Genomic DNA, 19,940 nt, shown 5'->3' on the forward strand with positions numbered 1-19,940 from the left:
GCTCAAACTCACCAACCTTGAGATCGTGACCTGAGCCGAAGTCCCATGCTTACCCGACTGAGCCACCTGGGTGCCCCCAATTTTAAAGAAATTTTGAAAGCAGGGACCCATCTAGAAATTCTCTAGGTGGAAAGGTGTGTGGAAGGGGCAAGGGGCAATGGGGAAGATGGAGAAATGGAAACTTTCAGCATCTTAGGCTATGTGAAGCCTAATCAAAATTCAAATGAGCAGGCAAGTATAAAGACTCCAGGAAAACATCAAATTTCCCTGCTAACTGAAAAGAACAGCAACAAGACAACGGAGAACTGGAGGGGCAGGGCAGGTAAATGAAATAGAAGGGAAAGGGGCCAAGTCTCATTGGCGCGAAGTCTTGGGAAAAGAGAGAAGATACTTTGACTTACAATATTTTAGAGAAGGACCCTCAAGTAGGTGCGGTGCTAGTGGGGATCATTTTGCTGGCCCTGGGAGGGTTCCCTTTTCCTCTGACAAGGTAAGGCGGTGGTGGTGATGTCTTCATGACCTTTCTGCTAGCGTCGCTGCAGGACCTTCCGGGGAAATTGGTGCGGCGTTCCAGGCAATCAGTGCCCACGGAGTGTTGCGCTGAGTGCCTGCGGTGGTCACGGCAGGAGTGGGCACATGGTGGCAGAGAAGTCCGGTGTCGGCACTCCAGATAAGGTTACAGGAAAACTCAGACATCCATCTCATTTCCCTCCCCTCCCTCCAATTCCCTTCCTGGCGCCCAGCATAGAGACTGTTGGCCGCTGCCCCTTTAAGGGCCTCCACTCCTCCCCACCCCAAGCAGTGGCACCGGGGCGGGTAGTGGGGAGGGGGGGGGGGGAGGTTGAGCGTTCTCGCCCCGGTCAACTAGGGAAAATGGCCCAGGCCCGGGAAATCGCTCCCACGCCCCGCTGTCCCCGCCCCCGAGCCGGGTGAGCTGGGAGACCCCTTCTCTCTTTCCCTCCCGCCCCACGCACGCCGCGGGAATGGCTCCGTGGCCTCACGGGAACGGCTCTCTGGCTTCGTGGCCGGATGCCCCCACCCTGACGCCCAATACTGCCAACACGAGTGGGCTGCCGGGGGTGCCGTGGGCGGTGGCATTGGCGGGGGCGCTGTTGGCGCTGGCCGTGCTGGCCACCGTGGGAGGCAACCTGCTGGTCATCGTGGCCATCGCTCGGACGCCGAGACTCCAGACCATGACCAACGTGTTCGTGACCTCGCTGGCCACAGCAGACCTGGTGGTGGGACTCCTGGTAGTGCCGCCGGGGGCCACCCTGGCGCTGACCGGCCACTGGCCCCTGGGCGCCACTGGTTGCGAGCTGTGGACCTCAGTGGACGTGCTGTGTGTGACGGCCAGCATTGAAACCCTGTGCGCCCTGGCCGTGGACCGCTACCTGGCAGTGACGAACCCGCTGCGCTACGGCGCCCTGGTCACCAAACGGCGCGCCCGGGCAGCCGTGGTACTGGTGTGGGTCGTGTCAGCGGCGGTGTCGTTTGCGCCCATCATGAGCAAATGGTGGCGCGTGGGAGCCGACGCCGAGGCGCAGCGCTGCCACTCCAATCCGCACTGCTGCGCCTTCGCCTCCAACATACCCTACGCGCTGCTCTCCTCCTCCGTCTCCTTCTACCTTCCGCTCCTTGTGATGCTCTTCGTCTACGCGCGCGTTTTCGTCGTGGCTACGCGCCAGCTGCGCCTGCTGCGCGGAGAGCTGGGCCGCTTCCCGCCAGGGGAGTCTCCGCCGGCCGCGTCTCGCTCTATGTCCCCCGCCCCGGCGGGGCCGTGCGCTTCTCCCGCAGGGGTGCCCTCCTACGGGCGGCGGCCCGCGCGCCTTCTGCCTCTCCGGGAACACCGGGCCCTGCGCACCTTGGGTCTCATCATGGGGACCTTCTCTCTCTGCTGGTTGCCCTTCTTTGTGGCCAACGTGGTGCGCGCCCTCGGGGGCCCCTCTCTGGTTCCCAGCCCGGCTTTCCTGGCCCTTAACTGGCTAGGCTATGCCAACTCCGCCTTTAACCCGCTCATCTACTGCCGCAGCCCCGACTTTCGCAGCGCCTTTCGCCGCCTGCTGTGCCGCTGTCGGCTGGAGGAGCGCCACGCAGCAGCCTCCGGGGCTGGAGAAACCTCGGATGCCCCTGCGGCGCTGACCAGGCCCGCCGAGTCGGGTAGGTAACCGAAGCGAAGGGGTTGGCGGCTCAGGATCTGGAAGCATTCGGTGTCTCATGTGGTCATTTCTCAGAGTTTGGGGCTCGGGAGAAGGTGGGGTTGGGGAGGTCTCTGCAGCTAAAGAAGGGGGACAAGGAGGACGGAACCAAAAGGGAACCCAGGACACTTTTTTCTCCGGCATCCCACCCACCTGCCCCAGGGTTGAAGCAAAGAAGGGCGGAGGATTGTTCTTCACCCCAGGACCCAGTGCGAGAAGTGTGGCCAGGAAGTGCGGCTTTACCGTGGGCCTGCCTGGTCAGCTCTAGATTTTCTAGCCCAGTTCTTTGGCCTCCCATATTTCTTGCCGCCACTTGGGCTGGCTTTGACTTGCGGAGAAGAATAGAGCCCCCGCCCCCACCCCCGGCCCTTAGTCTCAGCTGTGGTTTCTTTGAAAGGTTTGATAGCTGTGGAGGTGAGACTCTGCTTCGGCTATGAAGGGTAAACAGGAGTAGGGGAACCTGTGAGCCCCAGTTCTTCTCCCTGGCAGGAACAGGGCTGGAGATGGGGGTGGGTATTTTGTGGCTGGGTGGAGCCCGGATGCTTTTGTGTGATTACATACATATTCTTTCCAGGGTCCCTGACTTTCACCCCTGCTCTTTAGGGCTTCTGTTCCCACCCTGTGCCCCTCACCCCAAGATATATTATCTCCATTTTTCAGGGCTTCCTGGGGGAATTTCTTAGGTCCTGAACGACAAGAAACAACTCTGTTCATCCAGAACTTTTGGAAAGCCTCTGGCCTCTGTTTAGAATGAGCCCTGTGGAGTTTCCCAGCTGGAAATCTCTGACCTCCAGAAACTGGTGACTTGGCCTTGGGGTGGGGAGGGGGGCTGACTGGGGAGGGAAAATCTTTAGCAGGTGGGTTTTCACTATCCTCTCTACCTCTCTCTTTCTGAGAGAACTTTTCTAAGCCCTGAGCTTCACCACTACCTCAGCAGCTGAAGTATCCAGCAGCCTGGAGCAGCCGGACTAGCTTTGGTGGGACACCTGTCACCTTGCTCACTTCGGTGCTGTGTGCTTAGGGCAGAGACAGCACTCCTCCTTCCATCCCTCCTGCTGCCTAGACCTGACGGACCACTCAGTGCTCCCCACGCTCGCTGCTTGCTCTGTGGCCTAGGCTGGGAGCAGGAAGCTAGCAAAGGTGCAGCTTTGGGGTTTTGTCCCTGACACATCGCTACGGATCTCTAAGCACCGGCCTCCCCCACTTTGGACACAGGACAGCTCTGATCTACCTCACAGCAGTGCCAGAAAGACTTCTTCAGGGTTTTTTTTTGGAGGGGGGTGGGGGGGTGGCTCCGGGATTCATAGGAGGCCGAACCATTAGAACAGATCCCTTCTTTTCCTTTCAGCATCAAATGAATAAATATTACTGAATGCGATTCCTCCATTGCCTTCTTTTCTCCATCCCGCACCACCCCCATAATCCACTTACGCCCTTCTTAGAGCTGGCTTTTGACAGATGCGGTAAATTAGGACTAGTCCTTGCCCCTTTCTTCCTAATCCTCATGAAACAAAAAATGAGAAGGCTGTTTGGGTAAAGGGGAGTGAGTTTAAGCCTTTGACACTCCTGTTTGTCCACCTTTCCAAAATTCATGGAACCCAGTTGCAAGTGGGTAGCAAAGCCATGCTACCCAAAGACTTGAGTGTAGTGCTCATAGGAGGACAGAGTTTGCTGTGCTCAGGATCAGGGCCTATGGGCATATGTCAGCTGCCATGCTATAAGCCAGCAGTGAATTCCTAAGATCCCATTGCCCCCGGGAACCAGTTTTGTCTGGTGTTGTACGTGTATGTGTGTCTGGAGGCCCAGAGTGTTGTCTGTGTTGGGCAAATGTCTTTGGTTACAAATGTATTCTGATGCTTCCTTTCCATAACCTCTACCTTTCCTGGGCTGCAGAGATCAATGTTATCCTCTTGAAGTAAAACTGGAGTCCCAAGTTTGAGCCAGTTGATAAAGTTGTTTCCTTATTCCAATTCTTATGAACCTTATCAGCAGTTTCCTATGGAAAGGAAATTTCTGTGGCAACCACTGAATCATTTCGCGAGTTCTTACTTAAACTCCGTAAGCAGAGACCATTGCCCGGGCTGAGGTACAGGATGACCAGGAAATCATTAAATATTTAATGTGCTGTGCGACAGCGGTGTGCGGTCCACAAGGTGGGTTTGGGGGCTCCGGAGTTATGAAATTTTGATCTGTCCTGAGGATAAGCCAGTGGATTTCCACATATGGGTGTTCCCTGTGAATTTGACCTGGGCTATGCGGCTCCCTTTCCTCCAGGAGCCCATGTTTTATTTCTCAGGATGTTTGCATACCAAAGATGACTTTCTCCTTTTGAATCCAGAGCAGTGTGAGATCTCTGGGGTCCGAGGTGTGTGGGAGGTTTCTTGGCAAGAACTCAACTTTTGAATGCTTAGTGGAGAAAGAAGTCTTGCTTTGGCCTGGGATAAGTAAGAGGGCCTCCTCTCTCCATCTCTGGATATTTTTGCAACATCACTGAGGAAAGCTGTCCAGTCATTCCTGGGCAGGGAAGAAGGATGATTTTTGGGAGGGGGGCAGAGAGTGGGGCTCTGGCTTGGAGAAATGTCCTTGAACGTTATCCAAGAGCTCATACTGCGTGAGTCTTGCTCGACACACACCCATGTGCCAGCTGTCAGGCTCCTTTAGAGTGTTTAGACTTGCACTGGGCTGTGGACTCCATCTGCAAACTGTCACCAGTGCCTCTGACAGATGGAGAGTCAGCCATTCTGGTCGTCTCTCCGGCAACTTGTGGCCAGGTGTCAGGCTGGGGGAGATTTACATCTTGGATGCTGAGCAGGCTGCTTTTGCTAACGGGGCCTGAGCAAACAACCATCCTCTGAAGCTAGAGAGGTGAAGACTTACAGACCGATGAGACCGAGCGAGCCTGTGGACCCCTGGCCTTCCTAGAACCTGTTAGCAGGAGCTGGGCATGCACAGAGATGACAGCGCGAAGGGGGCGGAACTTGGCAGAGAGCGGATGAGGAGTGACTGGCTAGTCCAGAGGTGCCTTGACCTTCTGCTTCAGGTGGAGCCGTGAAGGAGCAGGCAGAATCAGGGTAAGGAGGAGGCAGAGAGCAGGCTTTCCTGGGACGCTCCCCGTGGTAGATTCTTCCGGGGAACAGTGGTCAGCGCCGGCTGTGGTTGTCACAGGCAGTCACGGGGCCATCAATCCCCACCAGCTCCATTCCTCAAGCTCTTACAAACTGGGAGCAGCCTTGCTCCTTTCATTCTGGGGCATAGGTGAAGGCCATGGAAATCACGCTCCTTTGTGTTTTGATCCTAAAACCCAATCATCTGGGCTCCCTCTCATGCTTCCTGGCTGCGTGCATATATTCGTGTTTGCATGTCTCTCCAGAGGAGCGGGAACCTGCAATGGGGAGCACAGCTAATGCCCTCCCCGACGCTGTGCAAAAAAGCCCTGTCTGTGGTCCACTATGGGACAATGGGTTGAGGCAACTCAGTTAAATTAGCAGGAACTCCAGGAGGCCGTCTAATCTTTCCTAGCTCGTCCTATTATGATACGAAGGAAAAGCAAAACGCTTTCCTCCGTTTCTTCATCTATAAAGTAAATGGAGAAAGGTTTACTTTCTCTCCTCTCTAGGGCTAGCTCTCCTAAAGCTCTGTGCTGGCTGAGGTCGAGCATCGCAGCTTCAGACTTTCCTCCAGCCAAGGCGTAAGGGTGCCGGGCGCCACCTGATGGCGATGGCAGGTCCAACAGGTGTGGACTTCGCAGGGTGGGTCCGTTGGGACTTGCGGCAGGAAGGCAGTGTTCAGAAGGCCACAGACTATCAGGGCTGGAAGAGACCTTGCGAATGATTTAGTCCAATCCTTTGATAAAGCGGGTGAAGAAACTGACTTCTAGAGAGGTGAACTGTGAGTAGCCAAGATCACTTTAGTCAGAGAAAGGCAACACTGGTAGTGTAATGAGCACCACACTTGGAGCTGGAGAAGCAAGAAAGGGAAGAGGAAGGAAATGGTCATTTACTGAGTGAGCATCAGTCAATAAGCCAACGCTGTAAGAGGCGATCTACAAATGGCAGGTGAAGTGATACCAAACAAACAGTAGAGCCTCATAGAAACCAAATATCTTCTTTTCTTCTTCTTCTTCTTCTTCTTCTTCTTCTTCTTCTTCTTTTAAAGTTATTTATTTATTTTGAAGTGTGTGTGTGGAGGGGGTGTGGGGACTGAGAGAGAGGGAGAGAATCCCAAGCAGACTCCGCACTGTCAGCACAGAGCCTGGCATGGGGCTCGAACTCACGGACCATGAGATCATGACCTGCACTGAAATCAAGAGTTGGATGCCTAACCGACTGAGTCACCCAGGCGCCCCGAAATCAGATAGCTTCTAACCCAGCCTATGAGACTCTAAATTTCATTTTCCTCCCCTCCACACACACTGATAATCAGTTATGTGACACCGAGCAGGTTACTTGCATCTCTGACATTTTGTTTGCCTGTGAGTCGAATGGAATTCTATTATTGTTCTACTCAGCCCACACAGACTGGTTTTGAAGACCAACTAAGAGATGACATATAAAGCAGGAAACCGAAGGAAAACCTTTGGAAACCGAAGGACTCCTCCAGTGTAAGCGGAGTCATTGGAGTAGGCAGTGAGGACTAGTCCCAGGCCTCTGGGGTTTTGATTTGCGGATGGTCCTGCCTCCGTAGACAGCTTAGATCTTGGACTTGTCTTTGGCCAGGGTGGGCATGTCCCACCTCATCTTTCTTCTGCAGGTTCATCCGTGCCTCGGATTGATGCCCCTGGTTTCATATCCATGTCACATTCACATCTCCCCCTCTGGCTCCTTTCTCACACTTAGACTCTCATCTGGCCTGTGTCTGATGTTTCGGTCCTAGTTTGGCTCACCCTTCCATTTCCCACACAGCATTTGTAATGAGCTAATGTTTTTTCTTTAATTTTAGAAAGAGAGGAGGGAGGAGAGGGGCAGATGGAGAGAGAGAGAGAGAGAGGGTCTTGAGCAGGCTCACACTCAGCACGGAGCCCAATTAGGGGCTTGATGCCACGACCCTGAGATCATGACCTGAGCCAAAATCAAGGGCTGGATGTTCAACTGATGGAGTCACCCAGGCACCCCAACGATGAGCTAAATTTTAAGGAGGGGCAGAAGTTTAGGACACAGAGCACTTCTGGATGTCAGGGCTTTATGGTACATTATAGCAAAGGTTCATTAGAACAAGGCCACGAGAAACCAGAAAAGGAAACGGTCAATTCGTTTGCTAGGGCTGGCATAACAAATTACTTTCCTCATAGTTCTGGAGGCTAGAAGGAAAAAATCAAGGTATTGGCAGGATCATGCTCTCTCTGAAAGCTCTAGGAGAGGAATCCCTGGCTGCCTTTTACACGTTCTCCTGGTTGCTGGCAATCTTTGGCATCACATGGCTTGTAGCTGTGTGATTACAACTCTGGGGGTGCCTGGGTGGCTCAGTTGGTTAAGCGTCCGACTTCAGCTCAGGTCACAATCTCATGGTTCATGACTTCGAGCTCCATGTCAGGCTCTGCGCTGACAGCTCGGAGCCTGGAGCTTGCTTCCGATTCTGTGTCTCCCTCTCTCTGCCCTTCCCCCGCTCGTGCTCTGTCTCTCTCTCTCTTTCAAAAATAAATATTAAAAAAAACCCCAAAAGCTCTGCTTGTCTTCACATGGCCTCTGCCTGTGTGTCTGTGTCCACATTTATAACAATACCAGTCATTGCATTAGGGCCCAACTTAATTCAGTTTGAGCTCATTTTAACTTGATTACATCTGCAAAGACCCTATTTCTAAATAGGGTCACGCTCACAGGTTCCGGGGGATAGGACTTCAGTGATTCTTTAAGGGGGACACAGTTCAACCCACAACAGAGGGTATGGGAAGGAGGAATACTATACTCCTAGCTTTTTTGTACTCATCTTATTCCTCCTGGCTTTTTTTTTCATTTTTTAAAGTATATTTATTTATTTTTTAGACAGAAAGAACAAACAGGGGAGGGGCAGAGAGAAAAGAAGAGAAAGAATCCCAAGGAGGCTCCACACTGTCAGCACAGAGCCTGATGTGGGACCTTAGCCGAAGTCAGACACTTAACTTACTGAGCCACCCAGGCACCCCATTCTTACTGTTTTTTTAGTTTGTTTGAGAGACAGAGAGAGAAAAAGAGAGAGTGAGGGAGGGGCAGAGAGAGAGAGAGAGAGAAGCCCAAACAGGTTCCACACTGTCAGCACAGATGAGCCCTGAGATCATGACCTGAGCTGAAATCAAGAGTCAGACGCTTAACTGACTGAGCCACCCAGGAGCCCCATTATCCCTGCTGTTTTAAACCCACATTTTCAAGGTTCTTCTTCATCCTGTTATCAGTTTGAAGGGTGGTAGGCGTTTGATCTACTTATGGATTTCCATTCTGGGGACTTTCCTCCCTTCTCCACTGGCCCCAGATTTGGGAGGCCACTGAACAAGTCAGACCTTGTGTTGTCTCCTGTGGACAGAAGTTGCTCTCCCCTCTCCGGTTTCCTTTATTCCTTAGGTTTTAGGAAAAAACTGGAGTCTTAGCTTAAGTGGTAGAACCCTTAGCTGGGCACCGGGTCTTGCTGAAGATACCCTGGAGCTTCGCTTGCAGCTAGTAGCTAGGTCTATGTGACTAAGGTCTAGCCGGTTTAGGTGTGCAGCTTCCAGGTCTGCCATTAAAGGAAAAGGACACATCCTTCACATCCAACTTCTACCTTTTCCACTGGCTGGAATGCAGGTGTGACGGTAGGAACTGAAGCAGCCACCATAGGTCATGAGATGGCAACTATGTGTTGCAAATGGCAGAAGAACGTGGGTGTTCAATAATGTGGAGTCACCATTTCCACCATGGACTGCCTATGTTTAAGACCCTTAAATGAAGGAGAAATAAACTCCGATCTTGTTTAAACCACAGTTATTTTAGCCTCCCCACATTTTTTTAACGTTTATTTTTGAGACAGAGAGAGACAGAGCGTGAACAGGGGAGGGGCAGAGAGAGAGGGAGACACAGAATCTGAAACAGGCTCCAGGCTCTGAGCAGTCAGCACAGAGCCCGACGCGGGGCTCGAACTCATGGACCATGAGATCATGACCTGAGCCGAAGTCGGACGCTTAACCGACCGAGCCACCCAGGCGCCCCTAGCCTCCCCACATTTTAAACAGTAGCTGAATCAACAAATTCATCAATGAAGGGATAACAAAAGAGGGTAGAAATGAATGGGCATCTGCTGACATTCCATGATGAATGTAGCTGGGGTTGTAGAGCTGCCCTGCTTTGCTAACTCTTAGGGCACCTCTGATCTCTGGGAACTGGCATCTCTATCGAGTCTGAGTTCGTGTTGCACCTGAGACCATCAAGTCCATTTTTTGATGTTGATTCGCATGGGGACAATAATCAGTGAGTGTATTCGTTTTCCAAGTCTGCTGCAACAAGTTGACCTTGATGACCTCGATGGCTTAAAACAACAGAAATTTATTCTCTCATAATTCTGGAGGTCAGAAGTCTGAAAGTAAGGTGTCAGTAGGACTGGCTCCTTCTGGTGGTTCTGAGGAGGAATTCATTCCATGCCTCTTTCCCAGCTTCTGGTGGCCCTGGCAATTTTTAGCATTCCTTGGTTTGTAGACAAAAATCACTCCGATCTCTACCTCTGTTCTCACTTTCTCCCTGTGTCTGTAAGGGTCTCTTTTCTGTCTCCTATAGGAACACATGTCATTGGATTTGGAGCCTATCCTAATCCAGGATAATCTCATGTCAAGATCCTTACCTTAATTATATCTGTAAAGACGCTTAATCCAAATAAGGTCATATTCAGAGATTCCAAGTTGACATATATTTGGGGACTACTATTCAGCCCACTACAGTGAGAGACACATAAATCTTTTAACTCAGAGTTCCAGTCTCAAAGATTATAATCCACTCCATTTACCCTTCAGGAAAGGGCTGTTCTCTCCAGAAGCTCTTGGACTCTGGTAGGCAGAATTCTGAGAAACCCCAAGGACCCATGTCCTTGTATAATTCCCTCCCCTTGAATGTGGGTGGGACCTGTAATTTGCTTCTTTTTTTAAAAAAAAATTTAAAAATGTTTATTTCTGAGACAGAGAGAGACAGTATGAGCAGGGAAGGGCAGAGAGAGGGGAAGACACAGAATTGGAAGCAGGTTCCAAGCTCTGAGCTGTCATCACAGAGCCCGACGTGGGGCTCAAACTCACGAACCACAAGATCATGACGTGAGCCGAAGTTGGATGCTTAACCAATGGAGTCACTCAGGCACCCCTGTAATTTGCTTCTAATGAATAGAATATGGCAAAGGTGATGGGATATCACTCCTGTGATTATGTTATATTATGTAGCAGAGGTGAAAGAATTTCAAAGATGAGATTAAGGTCTCTACTCAATTGATTTTTTTTTCAATATATGAAATTTATTGTCAAATTGGTTTCCATACAACACTACTCAATTGATTTAAGTTAATAAAAAGGTAGATTATCCTGGGTGGGCCTGACCTAACCAGGTGAGAGACCTTTAAAAGAAAGTCAGGGGTCAGAGCTGGAAGAAGTCAGAAAGATACTCTTGCTGGCCTCAAGGATGCTAGCCACTATGAGTTCCACAACTGTGAGGAAGTGAAGTGGATCCTGCCAACAATCATGTGAGTTGGAAGAGGACCCTGAACCCCAGATGAGACTGTAGCCCTGGCTGACGTTGTCACTGCAGCCCGGTGAGACCCTGAGCAGAAGACCCGGCTCCCTCATGGCCAGACTCCTGACACATGGAAATTGTGAGTTAATAAATGTGTGTTGTTCTAAGCTGTGATGTTTGTAGTCATTTGCTACACAACAACAGAAAACAAATGTAGATTCACTGCACAATTCTGCCCAAGGCTGCTCTTTTTAACTGTACTTCTCTGGTGGTGGTTTTCTGTTTTTGTTATTTTTGTTTATTTTGTTTTGTTTTTAAGTTTATGTTTCTTTTTTTTTTTTTAATTTTTTTTTTCAACGTTTATTTTATTTTTGGGACAGAGAGAGACAGAGGATGAACGGGGGAGGGGCAGAGAGAGGGAGAGAGAGGGACAGAATCGGAAACAGGCTCCAGGCTCTGAGCCATCAGCCCAGAGCCTGACGCAGGGCTCGAACTCCCGGACTGTGAGATCGTGACCTGGCTGAAGTCGGACGCTTAACCGACTGCGCCACCCAGGCGCCCCATTAAGTTTATGTTTCTTAAGCTGTCTCTACACCCAACATGGGGCTCAAACTCACAGCCCTGAGATCAAGAGTCATATATTCCACTGACTGAGCCACCCAGGTGCCCCTCTCTGGTGGTGTTTTTAAAGGTTTCCCATCAGAAACCAAAGACAATGGACCACGAGCTCAGGAAGATCCCATGATCTGCCATGGTTTACTATTCTTCCAAAGGACCATCGGAGTCTCTTGCTTGGGTGTCCGAGGAATGGGGTCTTTCAGTCTTTGTTTTTCATGAAGACCTGAGAGAATGACCAGTCAGTCTCTGATTCCTTGACCCCCACACACTTTTTAAGAAAATTAGGAGCTAAAGGTCCAAAAGCCATTTAAGTACAGGTTTTATTTCTGAGATGCTAATGAGGAGACCCCTTTCTACCATGAACACACAGCAAACACAGTTCCCAAAATCTCTTTAACAAAACACAAGATGAACTATTGTTGCTTCCGCTGTTAGTATTCCCAGAAGGGACAAGGGATGGGTCACTTCTTCCCAGGGAAGAGAGAAATGGGGACAGGAGAGCTTTGCATCAGCTCAGAGCCACCCACAGTGTCTCTGGTTTCTCTCTAGTCACTGGATCATGTGAGTGAGCCCTTCCTCCCAGGCTTCCCCCTGGGCCCAAGTCTAAGCCTAATTGATGTTGGAACATTCTCCCAGGACCACAGGGAGAGAGACTGGGGAACTAAGGGAAGCATAGGCAGCTGCTGTTCCAATGGAGAAATTCCTACCATTTTTGGGGAAGGAGAAACATATGGGGCTGATGGTGAACTTTACTGCTCCAGCAACCTCAAGTTCCAGAGCCTAGCTGAGTGATGGCTTCCTCCCATTTTCTGAGGGTAGAACTGGTCTTAAGAGCAAACTGTTTTTATCCCTACCCACATCCCCTTGGTCTGGTTGGTAGGTACCTTGGTAGGGTTGCTGGCGAGCTGTGATTGACCTGGGTGGTCTGGTATTGGACTTCTGACTTCACGGAATGAAAAAAAATTTAAACTTTGCCTTTGCTGTCCTTTAACATTTCTTGCAAGTTGTAGTGAAAAATATGTTTCTTTAAAAAACAATAAGGAGGCAGAGGGGTGCCTGGGTGGCTCAGTCGGTTAAGAGTCTGACCTTGACTCAGGTCATGATCTCACCATTCATAAGTTCAAGCCCCATGTAGGGCTCTGAGCTGACAGCTCAGAGCCTGGAGCCTGCATCAGATTCTGTGTCTCCCTTTCTCTCTGCCCCCACCCCACTCATGCTCTGTTTCTGTCTCAAAAATAAATAAACATTAAAAAAAATTAAAAAGCAGTAAGGAGGTAGAGAAGTTGTACCAAGACAAATGGAAATTATTAGTGACACATAAGATATTGTTTATGTTAAGCAAGTATTTTTCAGAACTGCCCCTGCTCACCAACATCTCCCTCTTGCTTGGTTTGGTGCCTGGTATTTTTGTGTAGGACATCTGACAAGTCTACCCATTAGCAAATGCCATAGCTGAGGCCCTCATCACTTCTTAACCAAATTAACTAAAATAGTCTCCACTTGGCCTGCTGAGTTCTGGATACCCTCCAATTCATCCTCCACAAGCCCCCAGAGAGACTTTTATAAAATATAAATCTGACAATGTCATTCCGTTTCTTAAAATCATTCAATGGCTTTTATTTTTTATTTTTTAATATGAAATTTATTGTCAAATTGGTTTCCATACAACACCCAGTGCTCATCCCAATAGGTGCCCTCTTCAATGCCCATCACCCACTTTCTCCTCTCTCCCACCCCCCATCAACCCTCAGTTTATTCTCAGTTTTTAAGAGTCTCTTATGGTTTGCCCCCCTCCCTCTCTAACTTTTTTCCCCTTCCCCTCCCCCATGGTCTTCTGTTAAGTTTCTCAAGATCTACATAAGAGTGAAAACATATAGTATCTGTCTTTCTCTGTATGACTTATTTCTCTTAGCACAACACTCTCCAGTTCCATCCCATTCAATGGCTTTTAAAAAAATATTTCTTTATTTATTTTGAGAGAGAGAGAGCTCACACACGCAAGTGGGAAAGGGGAAGGGAGAGAGGCGGGGAGAGAGAGAATCCCAAGCAGTCTCCACACTGTCGGTGCAGAGCCTGACATGGGGCTCGATCTCAAACTGTGAGATCATGACCTGAGCCCAAATCAAGAGTTGGACGCTCAACTGACTGAGCTACCTGGGTGCCCCCATTCAATGACTTTCTGAAGCATTTGGGGGTAAGTTTCAGAACCCTCAACAGAGAGATGTGGCATTAGATGGATAGTGCCTATCTTCCTAATCTGATTTCCCACCACTCTCCTCCCCCATACACTTTTATTCCAACCACACTTACATTTACTAAAGAACTCATGTTCTTCTTTGTCTTTGTATCTTCACACAGACTGTACACTCTGTCATCCATTTAAACACAGATTGTTCACTGTGTTCATCAACTCGTGCATCTCAGCCGTGAATTTTTATTGAGTGAACAGGCTTTAGGTATGTTACAAAATAAAACTCACACAATTTGCCAAGGGCTTGAATGTAGGCTATAAGAGAAAAAGAGAAGTCAGGGACGAGACCAAGATTTTTGGCTTGACCACCTGGCACAATGACTTGCCACGTACCACAGTGGGGGGCGAGGGAGGTGCGATATGAAGCTATGTGTAAGTTTTTGGACACAGTAAATTTGAAAAGTCTATTAATTATTGGAATATCAATAGGCATTTGGATTTCCAAGTCTGTAGGTTAGGAGAAAAGTAACTAGATATATAAATTTGACAGCTGGGTATTTAAGCTCACAGGAGTGGATAAGCTTACCTGCATGGTGACTGTAGACAGAGAAGAGAAGAATTCAGAGTGCATCAAATCAACACAGGGGACACTTTAAACTTACCTGATGTCATATGTCAGTTACATCTCGGTAAAGCTGGAAAAAAAATAAAAACAACTCCAGGCATTTAAAAAAAAAAAAAAAAGGAACTCAGAGGACCAAGCCCTGGAGCATTCTAACGTATAGAGGTCAGAAATAGAAGGAACCAGGGGTGCCTGTGTGGTTCAGTCGGTTAAGCGGCCAACTTCGGCTCAGGTCATGATCTCTTGGCCCATGAGTTCGAGCCCCGCGTCAGGCTCTGTGCTGACAGCTCAGAATCCTGGAGGCTGTTTCAGATTCTGTGTCTCCCTCTCTCTGACCCTCCCCATTCATGCTCTGTCTCTCTCCGTCTCAAAAATAAACGTTAAAAAAATTAAAAAAAAAAGACACAGACCTAAAAAAAAAAAAGAAATAGAAGGAACCAGCAATGCCAACTAGAAGCTGCAGCAGGAGGGTTAAAGGAGAGGCAAAAGCAAGTGGCATTCTGTTTCCCAGAATTCATATTAGATTCTGGGGGTAGAGTTGTCCAAAGAGGAAAAATTTGCCAAGATATGAGAGGCAGAAGTGAAGTAGTACCCATTAATACCTGAAGGACTTCAGAGTGAGCTGCAGAAAGCAGAGGTGCTGGTGGGTCCTGGTTTGCCTTCAGACTCTCCTCCATGCCATGTCCAGCTCTGCTTCCAGCCTGTTGACTCTGACAACTGTTGGCTGCAGACTCAGAGATGTAGGGAGCTGCACAGAAGCCGTATGTTCCCATAGACCTCTCCACGCATTTTCCCTTCTTAGTCCCAATTCTATAGCTGCAGGTGCCTGGCTTCTGGATTTCCCTCTACACTCTGATTTGCCCACCTGCAGGTGCGTCAGACAGCCTGATTACTGATTTTTCTTTAATTCTCCAACTCCCTTCCATGGCCCTTTCTTTCCCTGGGTCCTCTTCCAATTGCGTGAGCTCTAATTCCTACAATACCCACACCACTCACCATAGTTCTGCTTTAGATGAGCTCTGACACATGGGGTAACAGCTGGAGAAGGAAGGGGAGTTCAGTGGAGTGCTCCTGATTTTTAAGGTGGGAGTTTTGATGCCTGTTTGTATGTTCGAGAGAGTGTTCTAGTGGAGGGGGCTGGTTATAGAGGAGAGGAAGGACAGCTGCCGGACAGTGTAGCCAGGACCTGGGGCACAGAGGCGAAGGGTCGACCAGGATGGGGCACAGAAGAGGTGGGCCCTAGCACTGCACTAAAAGACGGAGCAGGTGGGTACTTACGCAAATAGATTGGCAGCTGTAATGGGAGTATGTGAAACTCTCTTTCCAGAGCTTTTCTGTCTCTGTGAAATAAGTTGAGACTCTGTGAAATAGTTGAGACTACTGGGAGGAAGTGTGGGGTATTGGAGTTGAGAGGGAAAGGGGTGATATAATTGTGAAAATTTGTCGTTTTTTGCTGCCCAGACTGTGTACCTCTTGGCAAACTCTCCATTTTCTAAGTCTCCTAAAGGCAGAACTGGCCTCCCACATTTGAAGCCATAACGACCAGGCTAACTGCTCCACCCCCTTAGCTAGAGGTGGGGGGGGGGGAAGAGGAGGGGGGAGGAGAGGCTGAGAAACACGTGAATGGGGTCAGCCAATCAGGTACGGACTTCCTGGTCCATGGGCCTTCAGGGCCTCCAGGTTAAGAAGGAAGTATGGCAAGGGTCCTGACCCACGCAGAATCTGTGGCAACAAAGTCCCATATCTGGGGCCTGTAGTGGCAGCCAGCCTTCCCGAGGCCAAGCAGAGGACTATGAGGGTGGGGCAAATCACAGCATCATCTGCTGTTCAGCAGTAGAATCCCCCACCTGCTTCCTTTTGTGGTTTGACGGTGGCCATGCTCCTGCTTCCAAATCGCCAACTTCCCTATCAATTCTGTCAGCCGCCGTATGTTTCCAGTAAATCCCTCTGAGACTTAAATCAGCTAGAGTCCATTTCTGTTGCTTGCAACCACAAATCTAAACTGATACAAGAATCAGAGACTTGAGTCATCTAACAAATGTTCTTTCTTCCAACTTCTCTTCACAAGCAGTTGACATCATTTTGGGGGGTTTCCTATATGACAGGGCAGTAGTTTCTGAAAGCTTCAGGATCATTTCCTTATAGCTCTATGACTAGAGAGTAATGAAAATCTCTTCTCTTCCAGCTCCAACAAGACTCCAGCAGAGCAGGCTTGAGCCACATGCCTCTTGTCTGAGCAAGCACTGTGACTCAGGATTCGGGAACCAAAGCTGGGGAGTGGGGTGGGGCCTGCTACCAGAAAGAGCAGGAAAAGGGCTTCTCGGTGGACTCAGCAAAAAATCACCACCTTTTGAAATCACCATCTTCTACCTTCCACCTCATCAGCCCATACTTGTTTTCCCCAAACATGTAATTTTAATAATGGTTAAAACTAACAATAAATTTTTCCACATGCAAAAAAAAGTCACTGTCTCCTCCCCAAAGAGAACAACCCATACTCACATTCAACAACCAGCTCAGAGTTAGATCTCTGAGTGAGATGCATTTTCTTCATCTGAAAGTGGTTACCCATAATACTGCAGCTTATGGACTAAAGATGAACTTAACCATTCCCAGTACATTCAATGTTCAATGCTGGGCAGGAAAGTGCTATAAAGTCCATCTAGAAAAGTGAAAGGAGAGCAACACACAGTGACCACTGGTCCAGACCTCATACCATGTTTATGTGGACATAGACATTAGGTGCAAACATTGTTTTGATCCACATTTCTAGCAATGGAATTGGCTCTTTGGATCAGCTAATAAGGGTGCCCTTCTCTTCGAACCTCCCTTTAAGAATTGTTTTTTTAAATCAATCTTTCTCTTTCTTTCTTTCTTTCTTTCTTTCTTTCTTTCTTTCTTTCTTTCCTTCTTTCTCTTATATGTATATATATATATTTTTTTTTTTGAGAGAGAATTACATGGGGGGCAGAGAGAGGGAGAGAGAGAGAGAGAGAGAGAGAAGCGGGGCTCACCCAGGGCTGGTGTTTTACCTGAAGCAGGGTGTGTGTTTACCTGAAGCAAAACTGTAAAGTTTCGGGGCACCTGGGTGGCTCATTTGGTTGGGCGTCCGACTTCGGCTCAGGTCATGATCTCACAGTCTGTGGGTTCGAGCCCCGCGTCGGGCTCTGTGCTGACAGCTTAGAGCCTGGAGCCTGCTTTGGATTCTGTGTCTCCCTCTCTCTGACCCTCCCCTGTTCATACTCTGTCTCTCTCTCTCTCTCAAAAATAAATAAACATTTAAAAAATATTTTAAAAAACTGTAAAGTTTCAGGTTACCAAAGATTTTGAAAGCTATCTTAACAATTACCCATAAAAACTTTGAGACAGAATTAACCATCATTTTAAATCATGTTTTTGCTAACAAATTGCAATAGAGATAACAGAAGCTTATTTGACTTTTAATAAACCTTAGTAGAATAAAAGTTTCATATTTAATGCTGATAGACAGGTCTATCTCAAACCAGCAAACTTAAAGTAGCTTAAACATCAAATATGTTCCACCTGTGTCCATGTAAGACAATTTGTTCCCCATTGTCAATTTTTACCTGGAGCACTAGTGGGGAAAGCTAAAATGGGCAGTCCAAGTGGGTGCTCTTTGTTCCTTGACACTGAGGGTGGGAGGAGGAGCCAATGGTGCTGCAGGCCCCGAGGATGGTATAGAATCAGTTAGGCAGGCCGCACTCTAGGTGGTGCAGAAACAGGAGGAGGCAGAAGAGGCAAGATGCTGCCAGCAGGTAGGGAAAGGGTTCCTGGTTCTACATGTGGTCAGTGTGAAAAGAGGAACAGGCACCATGTTTGTTTTCCTCCAAAGTGGAAATATGCAGTCCATGTCAGGCCAGAGAAGACAGGGAATTTCCCTGAAACAAAGGGAGTTTCAGCAGCTGCTCTGCTTGAGAATATTCCTTAAAGTCCAGGGATACTAACCACAGTTGGCTCCAATAGAGCCATTACCTGGGATATGAATAGGGAGAAGCCCCCCTCTATTAGGAAGAGGAACAGATAGAGAGTCAGCATCCCCTTCATCAGGGATGGCCTCTGCTTCCTCCAGGGATTGAGTTCTATCAGGTGGAGGCCTGTTTAGACATCCAATATGTCAGGAGGGAGTTTACTAGTTAAACATATTCAGGCAAACACATTCTGCAAGAGGTCCTTAAGTCTAGGTCCTGATTTAGAGCCATGAAGGGCTGGACCTAGATAGGGTATCTGTTCATTTGCCTTGTTTCCTGCAGGAGATATCTAACTGCTGGATCCAATGAAGACCATGCAGTGTTAAAGAAGATCACTACTTTCCCAAGTTTTGCAATTCCAATGCTTTCCAGTGGGTTAAAGAGGCATCCCAAGGGAGAGCCCCTGGGGACCAAAGAGAATCTCCCATGCTCCTCCTAGAGAGAGAAGGTCCATTACCAGAAAAATTCCCTCTGACTTGCCGGTGGTGTCCCGCATGCAGGATATGTCAGAGGTTCCTGAGGTGTCAAATCAACCCAAGGTGTCCCTGGAACAAAATCACTGTGATCACCAACTGACCACTAAGGGCCCCTGTAGAAGAGAGGCTGGCTCTCCCCCCCACTTCCCCATTGCATTCTAGAGTTGGGGGGAGGCAGAGTCAAGGAGAAGTTTCCAAAGGGATTTTCATATGCTAAAGAAGACTCACAGGATACTGCAGGCCTAGCTATTGTCAAGCTAAGGTTGTTTTTCCCTCTAGCAAAGGATTAGCATTAACATTAGACTACAAATGGATGCTGGCATATGAATGGCATATTGCTGTGCTGAGAAGGCCATGAAGAACCCGCTGGTATTTTTAATAAAATTTTTTAATGCTTATTTTTGAGACAGAGACAGAGACAGAGACAGGGTGCGAGCAGGGGAGGTGAAGAAAGAGGGGGAGACAGAGAATCCAAAGCAAGCTCCAGGCTCTGAGCTGTCAGCACAGAGCCTGATTCAGGGCTTGAACCCACAGACCTCGAGATCATGACCTGAGCCAAAGTTGGATGCTTAATCAACTGAGCCACCCAGGTACCCCAGAACCCACCATTTTTAACCCACAGAAAACACTGAAAAAGTTTTACAAAATTACCCAATTCTGTAGTTGAGGACAAGGATGGAAAACAGTAGTTAGAAATCCATCATGATCTAAGTGACATTTCAACACATGTAGTCCTTACAGCTGGCTTGCTTCTTAGGAAATAGTCCCCAGCTGGGTTTTAATTCAATTGGGGACTGGTTTCAGCTGGCTCCCAGTGGAGTTCCCATGGTCAGAAGCAGCTAGACCAGAGATGTGGAGAGGATCACGTTAGACCAAACAGGAGGAAACCTCACACGGGAGTCTTAAGATTGGCAGCCATGCTAGTCACTTAGGTGGCTGTCCCATGCCCAAGACAGACAACTTGTATAAGGACAGGAATAAAGACAGGCCATCAAGTTTCTGAATCTTATTACCAGTGTGGCCAGGGTACTAATTTCCAGCCAAAAGGCAGACTTTCTCCTGTCCATAGAGTAGCCACAGGCAAGAGGATTGCAGCCTGAGCAATTGACCTGAAAGTATTCCAATAAGACCATACTTCTCAAAAACAACAACAACAACAACAACAACCCTGAAATGAGAGTAAAAGAGGAAAAGAGAAAGC

General features: G+C 48.6%; 1 protein-coding gene across 4 annotated transcripts in view; it reads left to right on the forward strand.

Annotated features, from left to right (window-relative positions):
• The window catches only part of ADRB3 (adrenoceptor beta 3), a 24,582-nt gene continuing 4,642 nt past the window's right edge, over positions 1 to 19,940 (forward strand). The window contains exons 1-3 of one of the 4 annotated variants that reach the window (XM_045055120.1): positions 5 to 2,157; positions 2,856 to 2,995; positions 3,094 to 3,573. In XM_045055120.1, coding sequence (XP_044911055.1) covers positions 984 to 2,157; positions 2,856 to 2,878 — 1,197 coding nt within the window. In that variant the 5' untranslated portion in view covers positions 5 to 983 and the 3' untranslated portion in view covers positions 2,879 to 2,995; positions 3,094 to 3,573. Of the gene's footprint in view, positions 2,158 to 2,855; positions 2,996 to 3,093; positions 3,574 to 19,940 lie in introns of those variants that run through there. The other 3 variants (XM_045055121.1, NM_001009336.1, XM_045055122.1) reach the window with 3 other exon arrangements.

Source organism: Felis catus, chromosome B1, assembly GCF_018350175.1.
Source record: "Felis catus isolate Fca126 chromosome B1, F.catus_Fca126_mat1.0, whole genome shotgun sequence".
Lineage (NCBI taxonomy): Eukaryota > Metazoa > Chordata > Mammalia > Carnivora > Felidae > Felis > Felis catus.